Source organism: Myxine glutinosa, chromosome 5, assembly GCF_964187855.1.
Source record: "Myxine glutinosa chromosome 5, kmMyxGlut1.1, whole genome shotgun sequence".
In the NCBI taxonomy this organism is placed as follows: domain Eukaryota; kingdom Metazoa; phylum Chordata; class Myxini; order Myxiniformes; family Myxinidae; genus Myxine; species Myxine glutinosa.
This window is the reverse complement of record NC_136265.1, coordinates 78,172,281-78,184,948: the sequence shown is the minus strand read 5'-3', so window position 1 is coordinate 78,184,948 and position 12,668 is coordinate 78,172,281. Positions and strand designations below refer to the sequence as shown.

The 12,668-nt window shown below is 43.0% G+C and overlaps 1 protein-coding gene across 1 annotated transcript in view; it reads left to right on the top strand.

Moving 5' to 3' along the window:
- LOC144892131 (uncharacterized) overlaps nt 1-7,037 on the top strand; it is a 37,998-nt gene extending 30,961 nt beyond the window's left edge. The window contains exon 5 of the mRNA XM_078777352.1: nt 6,983-7,037. Coding sequence (XP_078633478.1) covers nt 6,983-7,037 — 55 coding nt within the window. The remainder of the gene's footprint in view (nt 1-6,982) is intronic.
- The last annotated feature ends 5,631 nt before the right edge of the window (nt 7,038-12,668 follow it).

Genomic DNA, 12,668 nt, shown 5'->3' with positions numbered 1-12,668 from the left:
AACCTCGCTGGCTTCCGCTCAAACCAGCCCAGAAACCCACGAGGTAAGGCCCGAAAAGGGGGGTGGAATGCCAGGATGAAGGTGCGGCCACGTCAACCAGCCATCAATGCGGGGCCAGTAAGCCAACACCAGCCAACCAGGGCTGAGGTGAGGTCGCCTGACAGGCCGTGGTTTTGGGCTCTGAGAGCATTTGCTGGCTTGGTTATAAAAGCGTGCACGCAAAGCCTTCAAAGGACTTATCGTGGTTGAAAGGACTGTGCAGAGAGGACTGGACTTGGACAATTTGCGCTTATGAGAAGGACTGATGCGATTTGAAAGACTGTGCACAGAGAACTTATCGTGGTTGGAAGGACTCGTGAGGAAGGTGCAGTGTGATAAGAACTTACGGAGCAGCGCTTATTACCGAAGACTGAAGCCAAGCATTGGTATTACAAAGGACGCGCTGTGGCAACCCGCTGTACTGAGGGCGAGCATGTGGCACGCATTGCGAAGAACCGCAGCGTGCAGGACATTGGGGAGGGGGCGCCTGTCATTATAATTTACCTTCCCCTGTCATTATAATTGTCCGTACGCGTTACACTACGTGGAGAGCTGCCTGCCGGGTTTCGTCTGCTGGACTGGAGCCGGGACACCATCGCCGGACCTTCCACCCTACCATCTACACCCCCCGCGTGAGTCTGGAGTCTGAGACCGAATCTGAGAGCGATCGGGCCCGTGTCCAGGGAATAGAGCAAGACTGTCTAAGGCTGCCCTGTGTACTTTTCCTTCCTCTTTCTTTCTTGTACATTCTTTCGTTTCCTCTTCTACTTTGTACATTTGTAATAAATTGCCCTGTTTTTTTTGGGTTTCTCAATCCGATCGTCCTAGTGTTTTCTCCATTGGGTAAACGCGGCACGATTCGGGACCGCTAAAATCGGGTTAGTCATTGTTAACAGCTCGGGTCGCGGATTGCTATCCGCTCGGCGTTTCCACCTGATATCCGTGATTCGAGCGGGAGTTATTCCCTTGCTTCACGGTCGGTGGTAGTACTTAGGTAATAGGACTAAAACTCGACCAACAACCCTATTTACCACCGACCGGAAGGAACGTTATAACCCCCAGGGTCGCGTCGGCCAGATAAAAGACAAGGGGATTAACTCCATCTTGATAAGGGGAGAGCCGACGTCGGAGATCCGCAACAGTATAAATATATATGCTTATGTATGTGTGTATATGATTCCTATATATGTGTAATATATATATATATATATATATATATATATATATATATATATATATATATATATATATATATATATATATATATATATATATATATATATATATAGTTCAAAACACACCTGGTCACAAGTGTGCGTCATTGACCGGGTCCTCAGTCGAGGTCCTCAGCATCAGCCCGTTTCGGCCCTTCAACCTCGATAGGGTCAGCTAAGGTGGGCCAGCAGTGGCACATACACCTCTTCATGCAGCAACTACACTTGGATGCATACATACCCTTACCCCCCAGCCAGTGCGAACACAGACGCCAACAACAAAATCGCCTCCACTTCCAGAATCCACAGCACCAAACAAGTAAACATGGTGGAACACTCAAACACCCACCTTTATACACTTCACCACTCACCAACAAAACACACCACGTCATTCATATTCATATACACACACACACACACACACACACACACACACACACACACACACACACACACCAACCACCTACCCTTATAACATACACCACTCAACATACAAAAACACACACACTCATGCAAAAATTCATTCATGCAAAAACACACACCCTCACCCACTCACTCACATACACAAAATAAGAAGTAATAATAGTAAAAAAAAAAACAGACACAACCAACGAACCACCCACCTTCCCTTACCAACATGCACCACTCATGCAATATCATTATATATATATATATATATATATATATATATATATATATATATATATATATATATATATATATATATATATATATATATATACATACATACATACCAAGGATGGACAAGACAGGGCAGACGAAAGTTTTTATCACCTCTCGTCCCTGTTATACAGCTTTGCGCTCGCTCTGCACCAATGAAGGAACAAAAAATGGTGACATTCTTGATTTCTTCAGGCAGGTCTGCAGCAATGACTAGCTCTGACAAAGTGTTGATGTCCTCAAACAGATTGGCTTGGCGATTTACCATCCCTCGGTGTGATATACAGTCTGTCTTATAAGCAACACTACGATGGCAAGTTGCCAAGGCTGAGACTCAAAATCTGCTGCCAGTTGACTTCAAAAGCATATTTTAAACTTACATAGAAACGTCCTCAGAAGACTTATGATCAATTAGCTATTGTGAAGGAATACTATACCTACATGTGATTGATCGGGTTCCATAAGAAATTTTATGAGAGCACGTGCTCACTCTATTCCCAGAAGCAACATGTTCCGTAGATCTGTTTCCTCGTACAGAATCTTCACTTCAACTCATGCTCCCATCTATTTCAGGCCTAACATTCGAATCATAGCAATTCCGTCCTCATTCGCTCCACTCCCAAGGCTGCGGTTTCCTGCAAAATCATCCGGCTGTGCAGAACTCATTCTTTAGTTGAATTTGTGGAGTGTTCTGAATCCCAATCCTGACAATCTCATCTGGGTCAGACCACCACTCGGTTTGTTTTATTTGCGCCGCTTGATACGCTAACGTCATCACGCCACAATTGAAGGCACATGATGAGATTGGTGCTTTCGAAAATAAATTCGTGAATGCATGATATGCTTGACCCCGACGCAATCGAAGAAATCCAAGGAAATGGAGACAAAGGAAGAGGCCTTTTTAAGAGATTCCTCCTGTTTAATAATATTTACATTCCATTTTTATAGGATGTGCTGCAAGTCACGTGCCATTGGGATTTAACGTTTGTTTTAGGATTTAACGCTTTTTATGACTCCGCATTTAAACGGCAAATTACAACAAATGCTCAAACTGCTCACCATGAACAATGATGCACTTCGCAATTCAATACACACAGGTCTGCTTGAAAATGCCTCAACACGTCAACATTGATCTTGGTACAATGAAATCGCATTTTCTCCATCAGTTTCTCGATGTTTCTGCGACAATCGATGTCGCTAACTGGCTTCGAATGCCCCCATTGAGACAAATCAAGACGAGTTAGGTCCTCTGACCCCAATGGCTATAAACAAGACCTCGTCATCCAATCTGCTCGTGTTGTGGGAATGACCCATTGAGAAAATCACGAACTCATTCCAGAGCGTGGTCTTGTTGGAACTGCAGGTTAGGCCATTGTTCCGATGGAAGGTCGACGAGGGGGTCATCGAGAATGGATAGCACAAACGTGGGTTCCCTGTGGTGCCTGAATTTAACCACAGCCTGTTTATTCCTACAACCGAATCCGTTGCATTATTTATTTTACAAAAACAAGGCCCCCAGAAGACTTGTATTCAATGTAAGAAGCCAGCAGATGAGACAGCAAAGATGAAACACTGACAGATGACACTCGCTCTTCCGTGACGCTCACTTGTAGTGAAGAAAAAATGTGAGTGGTGTGCACATGTGACTTCAGGTAACAATGGTGTTGTGAATAATTAAAAGGAAAATCGTATGTCGGTATAAAAAAATCCATTGAAGTGGATGAACGTTTCAAGAAGAAATAAAGGAGTAGGATAGAAAATAATTTTATCGCTTAGCCAATAAACACTTGTAATTACTTGCTAATTCATATATCTTGCAGTCATATACATAGGCCTCCTGTTTATTTAACTTCAATACATCTATTTGGCATTGGCCTAGGCCTTGGTCTTACTCTTCTGAAAGATACCGTGGTCTTTTTAGCCCCCCCCATTGGACTTAGTCCAAAACGGGGACTTATGGATTGTGTCTCGGCTATCCATACGTGTCAGCAACCATATCTGGGACATGTATGGACTGATTTAGTTCATACTTGGTAAAAGACAATACATGATGCTATACATATGCACATGATTTTGTTTCGTGATGCGATCAAAGATGGCCGACTGGTGGCCATTTTAGTTGTAAATAAAACCCGATGTTGAACACTTCCTCAACCATTTCCCGGACATGCATTTACCGATTTTGTTCGAACTGGCACACAGATAATGAATGATGGCTTACAAAAGCACGTCATTTGTTTTCGAGATCATATCCAAGATGGCCGACTGGCGGTCATTTCATTAGGTAAATGTATCCCCAACCATTTCTCGGACATACATGGACCAATTTTGTTCAAACTTGGCACAAGCACAGTACATTATGGCATACAAGTGCTTCTCACTTGATTTCGCAATCTGATTAAAGATGGCCGACTAGTAAACTGGCGGCCATTTTACTTGTAAAAAACCCCAGTATTGAACACGTCCTCAACCATTTCTCGGAGATGCATTTACCGATCTTGTTCAAATTTGTCACACAGATAATGATTGATGGCTTACATAGGTACGTTATTTCTTTTCGAGATCAGATCCAAGATGGCCGACTGGTGGCCATTTTGGTACTTAAACGTGTCCCCAACCATTTCCTGAACATAAATGGACTACTTTTGTTCAAACTTGGCACAAAGACAATATATGAGAATATACATATGCATATGATTTTGTTTTGTAATCCAAAAAACAAAAATTAACAACTGTCGGCCTTTAAATTACTAAAAGTTAGAGAGAAATTACTAAAACGACGGGGCTATAACATTTTCTGTCTTTTTCTCCTTGTTCTTATTAATTTTTATTATCTTTTATTTATTCATCAACAATATTAGAAGTACATTTATAAACTGTAATATTGTGCTGAATTCCTTTTACACAATATCAGATTCTTGGTCTGTTGTTATGCAAAGGAAAATACTTTTTCTAATATTGCCTTGTAAATCCTCAAACAACATGTCGGATGAATTGGAGGTATGCAACACTTACCCCTGAGTTCGAATGCTTTTGCTATGTTCGTCGGAATTTGAATGCTTGAATGTTTGAATGCCTGCTTGTGAAACCAATTATTGCAATTTGCAAATTATTCCACGTTATGCTGAATAGTTCTACACCCTTGAGGACCTGAAGAATGGTCTGAAACTACTGCAACATAACAATAAACCCTGGTAAGTCTCGTGCACTTACACGTGTCTACACAAAGATCGTCTGGCAGATCCTCCAGTTCATTTCTGTAGTCAACCATTGCCTGAGGTGAAGTCTCTGGCCTTATAACCTGTAATTAACTTTCTTGGACTGTGTACCATCTGTCTGACAATATCTCCAAGCTGTGGGACATGTATATATTTTTTGCAGAGTTCAGATCTTCCTTCCAGTGTTTGTTCTTACCTGCCACCAATATTCAATGCATTCATCCACAACACCACCAAGGTGACAAAACAGCTCTCCATAGCACAATAGACACAGCTATAAACTGTCGTCCTGGTGTTTCACATGCAGGGTGATTCATCAATGTGTTTGCCGCCCCTTGGTTGGACGTTAAATTGGGTGTCCTGTTTGCTGGATTCGTTGGTAGACGTTAGATATCTCACCGTGTTCTTCACCAAGAGTAGGTGAGTTACCTTCAGCACCCTGACCAAATTCCATATCCCCACCCTGACCAAATTCCATATCCCCACCCTGGCCAAATTCCATATCCCCACACTGACCAAATTCCATATCCCCACACTGATCAAATTCCATATCCACACTGACCAAATTCCATATCCACACTGACCAAATTCCATATCCCCACAATGACCAAATTTCATGCCTACACTGACCAAATTTCATATCCCCCCATTGACCAAATTCCATATCCCCACCCTGACCAAATTCCATATCCCCACCCTGGCCAAATTCTATATCCCCACCCTGGCCAAATTCCATATCCCCACACTGACCAAATTCCATATCCCCACACTGACCAAATTCCATATCCCCACACTGATCAAATTCCATATCCACACTGACCAAATTCCATATCCACACTGACCAAATTTCATATCCCCCCCATTGGCCCCCTCGTCCCTCGATCAAATGGCCCCTCGTCGACACGTCATCTTTTACATTATACTGAGATGGGTTTTTTGAGCAACGTTTTAAGTCAGAATTTCGTCCTAATCCGTCCACAACGTTTTGAGATATCTTGTTCACAAACAAACAAACAAGAAGACGTCATGCACGATACCTGCAAAATCCCCCCCCCCTCCCCGAAAAAAAGGTTGCAATTGATCCAGCAAATTGTGCATTTCATCAAGATCAAAATTTACGATTTTCATCAAAGCCTGGGCCAATAGGATGAAAAGTGATGATGTTTAGTTGAAAATTGATGATTTTAGAAGTTTGACCTGGAATTGACCTTTGATCTTTTGACCTCAAAAATAGTTGGTTTCCCAATTCAGTGAGGCAATATGCAAATACTGTTAAATTCTTAAGTCAATTGGATGAAAATTGATGATTTTGGAAGTTTGACCTTGAGTTGACCTTTGACCTTTTGATCTCAAAAATAGTTGGTTTCCCAATTCAGTGAGGCCATATGCAAATGCTGTTCTATTTTCAAGTCAATCGGATGAAAATTGACGGTTTTTCAGATGAAAATTGATGATTTTGGAAATTTGACCTTGAGTTGACCTTTGACCTCAAAATCAATAGGCTTCTCAATTGTGATGACCTCTACAACTTGGTGAAGTTTCGTGAAGATCGGTTGAAAATTGTGACCTGCAGGCGACTGACAGACAGACAGAATAACAACGCACAAGACCAACCAATATACTTGAAAAATCTTCGATTTTGCAAGTAACAAACGGACAGACAGGGATGCAAACATAACGTCCATCCACCTTCGGTGGCGGAGGTAAAAATGACTAAAAATGTGCAGAATCCCTGAGTAGGTCGGTGATGACAGATTGCCCAACAATCATCCACTGCAACAACTAGTGCTCATTTAACTGCCCCACTTATTCCCACCTTGTGCTGTGCAGTCAGCTGGGGAATGTGTTTGGCCAAGTTTTTCACGAAACAGCTGACCAGGCCTGACATTCTACTGGAGATGAGAGGAATTTGGAATTTGTTCAGTGTACCAGTTATAGCTGACAAGTAATAACAACAAGGAATAACAAGGAAATTATATACAGGAAAAGGTCAAATGGCCCATCATGGCTTCACCACGCAAACATCAGATTAAATAAATCTGCCAAAATGATGTAATTTCACTGAGGGAATGGGGGGGGGGGGGGGGTTGGGAGGAGGAGCAGGGATGAAAAAAGTGTGGTAGGCTCAAGGATATCACAAGGGTGTTAAAAATAACAATTGGGGGAAATTTTTTTGTGTGGGGGAGAGGTGGATGAGGTGAGGTTGTTTTAGGGTGAAGAATATGCAAGACCAACCACACACTATCCCTTGACGAGACCCTGTCACAGACATTACACTCAGCACAGATTACGCAATCACTCATCACCTGCCAATATCCCTGCACCCCTCTATCTCCAATGCCTCTAGTTACCTGTCTAGTTCCAATTTGAACCGATCCGAATGTACAAAGTCATGTCTCCTTCAGCCAGTCCTCATAGCCGAGTCTAGCGAGACCCAAAATCAATCTAGCATCCCTACGCTGAACCCTCAACATAGCAATGTGCTTTATGAGCTTTGGTGACCAAAACTGGACATAATAATCCATGAGGCCTCACAAAATTCCTACACAGTGTTAAAACTACTTCCTTTGATCATAATATTAAATACAATCTAAATCCTATTTACATTACCTATACCTGCCTGGCAATGTTATGTCTGCTTACCACCCCCATTCCCCTCTCTCTCCAAACTAGTGGGCCCGTTGTTCCATTGGACCAAATTTTCATTGGTCTTCACAGCCTTGTAGCATACCTGCCCTGCTGCACTGCTTGATCATTAGCTTGCCTTTCACCAAACCGAGATGTGCTTGGGCGAGTGAGGAGCGGGATATTATACATTCGTTATTATTTTTGCCAAATCATACTAATATTATTGTTGTAGTTAATATTATTAGTATTAATTAATTTATGCTTTGTTGCAATAGTATCATTATTTTTGTTATTTATTAAGTAATTAGAATGCCATGCTGTGGAAGGACCTATTAGGCTGCTCCATACACCTTAACATGGCGTACACTTAAAACATGGGAATTCTTCCGGACTCCATAGTTAATTAAGCAAATCAACGCATGAGGTCATGACGATCATTTTGATGTATCACATTTCACATCAGAACGCTCCAATATAACTCCACAAAAACACGACACACACACACACCTGTCCATTTATAGTAGAAGATATATTACTACCCCCTGATATTTCTCCTGTGTGACAAGCTCTATTATTGCCACCTTGCATCATGTAATCCTGATTTTCATCATTCTTACCCATCCCAATTACCATACATTCATTTATAAATTATTGCATCTATCAATCTTTTTAAGGCCATTTTTCCCCGCTGGAGTGGGGGTTAGCCTTTTTTTGTTGTTTAAATGTTTTTTGTTTTTGTTTCAATGTTTTTTTTTGTTTAAATGTTTTTTTTTGTGTGTTTGTTTTTTGTTTAAATGTTTTTTTTGTTGTTGTTTAAATGTTGTTTTTTTAATGGCTGATGCCCTTCCTGACACCAGCCCTTAGTCACATCTTACTATGCACAGGGATACAGTGTACCACAGGGATACAGTGTATAGTGAAAGTCAAATGCACAACATTGTCCCAATAATAGGTTTAATGAAAATTCGATCTCTGGGAACATCCTGTAAAAATACGATCATGCAATATATCAAGATTATATAATCAAGGAGAAGTCCAGCAATTATCAATCAGTACAAGCAAGACGGGATCATCTAAATATACGCACCATTCGAGTCTACGCTGTCACAGATTAAATGTCACAGGAGTGATCCGGAGCGATGACTGGACTGAGTTCTTATAGACGCCTCTCAGTGGTTGGAGAGAGCATAACACCTGGGTTCAACTTAGATACAATTTCATTACATTCTCCCCGCCGTTAAAACTACACTTCCGCTAAGGCAGGAATCAAGCACGCAGCAGCATTAGTAGGGGCAGCGATTGCCCGTCCATGTCAGTCGGTCCATCCGTAGCGATCGAGGCGACGAATTTCCCTTCCGGCACGGGTCCGGAAACTACCGGGTGCTACATCCCCAAGACCAGAGTCCCCTGCGTCGGAGTAGCCACCCAAGTCAGGTGACGAAGATGGCACCATAGAGCCTACAGGTGGGGGTGCATTTAGCGGTGAGAGGGCCGGAAAATACTCCACAGGCGGAGCAACGGGAGAGTCCATAGACTCGTAAATTGGTTCGTCAATGTCCCCACAAAGGGCCAGGTGGCGTACGGAGACAGTTGACTCGCGTCCATCCAACATCAACACACGAGCATGCTCGGGATTAGCTTGGAGTATTTGCACCCTATCCACTAGTGGATCATACTTACTCATGTGAACCGCACGTTTGAGGTAAGTCGGTCCCGGCTCTGCAAGCCAACTCGGTAAAGATCTGGTACTACCCAAACTCCTCGGGTGATAAAACATCCGTTCTTGGGGAGTTTGATTGGTAGCCGTACACAGTAAAGTCCTGATCGAGTTCAGTGCCACAGGTAGCGACCAAGCCCATTTGTCTAGGCCTCGGCCGAGGGACTTAAGGCTCAGCGTAACGGCTCTCCATATAATACCATTGAAGAGTTCGACCTGTCCATTCGCCTGCGGTCAATACAGAGTGGTATAGCTAGAAGCGACATTATTTTGGAGTAAGAAGTTCCTCACCTCCTGGGACAGGAACACCGCACCCCAATCGGTATGCACGTCGGCCGGATTCCCAAACATAGAAAACAAGGTCTGCAGGCACCGGATAACCGTGGCGGCTGTCATATCTACGCACGGGAAAGCAAAAGGGAATCTCGAGAACTCATCAACGATTGTGAGCAGGTAACGAGAGTTACTCGATGCCGGTGATGCCGGCAGTGCCCCTTTGAAATCCATCGCCAGTCTCACCCACGGCCTAGTCGCTCGGACCAGCGTTCCCATAGGAGGGTTGTAAAAACGCGGTTTGAGTTCAGCACATACAGAACAAGTGCGACAGATCTGACGAATATCTTCAACCGAGTAGGGCAAGTTACGACCGCACAAAATGAGCGAAACGCGTCACCCCGGGATGGCACAAGGTGTCGTGCAAAGCACGCAGATCCTCAAAAGATATGAGACTCGCACACGTCGCCGGCCATGATAAGGCGTCGGCAACCAGGTTATCCCTCCCAGGGCGATATTTGATTGTGTAGCAGAAATCGGCGAGTTCGATCCGCCAGCGAGTGATTTTCTCATTCTTAATGCGTTGAGCATGCTGGGTGTCATACATGAACGCAATGCTCTGTTGGTCCGTGATAATTTGGAAGCATCGCCCGAGCAAATAGGGACGCCAACGCCGAATCGACTCGACGATGGCATACGCCTCCTTTTCGACAGACGAATGTCTCCGCTCAGCGGAGGAGAGAGTTCGCGAAAAGAAGGCCACAGGGCTACCCCCCCTTGGGAGAGAGTTGCAGCTATCGCATGATCCGACGCATCACTTTCCAAAACAAAAGATTTATTTTCGTCAATCGTCGCCACAGCGGCGCCAGCGATGTCGGACTTAAGGTCATGGTAAGCGGCCTTGGCGGCAAGGCTCATGGGGAACGTTTTGCAGTCCACAAGTGGGTGGAGTTTCGTGGAGAAATTTTTTACCCACTTAGAATAATGAGCGAATAGCCCGAGAGCACGCTTCAACGAAGCATGATCGCAGGGCGGGGCCATGTCGAGCAAGGGTCGCAGATGCTCCTTATCCGGAGCAACAGAGCTGTGGGTCACGGTGTACCCCAGAAGATCTATTGTGCGGGCAGAGTAGCGACATTTAGCCTCATTCATCTCTGGCAACAGAACACAGTGTATAGTACGTGGTGTTATGTAGAATTATTATATGTAAGTGCAAAATTTGCTACACTAGTGGAACCAATGTTTTTTTGCATCTATATACCCTTGGCAACAAGACCTGAGTTGGTTCCATTTTTTTCAATGGCGTCTTCGGCGGCCATTTTGAATTTCAAAATGGCCGCCGTTTTTTGCAATTTTGTATGTATTCTAATTTCTACAGTCTTAAACTACCCATAGATAACTATAATTACAATAATGAAAGAAATATGAACATTTGCTTTATTCTTTTTTATCTTACAGGTATTCATAGACAAGTTGGATTTCAGCTTCACTGCCGCATAATGTCATCGTTTGAAGAGCCGCCTTCTAAGAAGCAATGCACAAGTTACGAACTTTGTTTATTCTGCCAAGAGAGAACTCCTGAACCTTTAGTTGACGTTGCTCATGCCAATTTCAAATGTGCTTCATATGAAACATTTCTTAGCAGCTTACACAAAAGAGTGCAACTTGGCAACTTAAGCTTTGCGTCAGCTAGTAAGAGACTATGTGATGTTTCTTCAGTAGTACTTAAAGAAAACAAGTACAAAAAGTTTTAATTAAAACAAAAGCCGCGTCGATGTTACACAATGCCTAGATGCAGCTGTGCCTATAACGTCGATGTTATAGGCACAGGACATTCCTATTGATTCGATTACTTGATGTTATTTTTGTGCAAAGTGAAAATATATCTCGGCAATTTCCCGTGTGTGGCGACGAATTTTTAATATATCTCGGCATTTTCCCGTGTTTGGCGACACGTGAACGAAGCTATGCTCCTCTCTCCACATTATTGTGACGACGTATAAATTAAATATTTCATCGTGACGATTGTCATCAAATGGACGAATTTTTAATATATCTCGGCATTTTCCCATCTGTTATTTCAGGCGGTGTATGACTGACCATGCCGCGATTTAAACAAAATATATATATCTCGGCATTTTCCCGTCTCTTATTTCGGGCGGTGTATGACTGAGCATGCCGCGATTTAAAAAAATATATCTCAATGGACTTGAAGTTACAGGCCTTTGAGAATTCATTTCGTTCTATAAAGGGCAACTTTCATCCGATTTTCTTCCCGTTTTTTTTCAACCGAGTCTAAAACTATGTTAGCGACTGTGAAAAATGAAATGATATATCGAATTTGATTTGAAATAAAACTGTGAGAGAGGAAGACACCACGGGCCTACAAAACAGGCCTCAAAGCTATGCGAGTTAATAAAATGGTGGATATTTGTTTATATGAAGGCTCTCCCAGAATGGGTGGAGCTATGGTTCCCAGAATGGGGAGAGCTTTGAGGTTTTGTCTTCTCTGCAAGAACAAGAAGAAGAAGAAGAAGAACAACAACAACAACAACAGCAGAGGGCACTCTATGAGCAGCGTCTGCGACGCGGCTAAAAAGGCTACATGGCACAAGCAATGTTACAAGGCAGTGACAAATCGTGCTCATATCAAACGTGATGAAGTGAACTTCAGTAAATCTTGTGAATCAAAGAATATTTCAAATCTGACGAACCACAAGAGGGGACGACCGTCGAATCCTCAAAACCGAGCAGCACAGTCAACTTCAGCAACAACTGTGTCAACAGTTACAAGATCTCAAAGCAAAAGTGACTCATTCTTCAGAGATAAATGTTTCTCTTGCCAGAAAGATACTAATGAGGTTCTCCATCCTTGTACTAGTTATAGTAGAGGCTCGC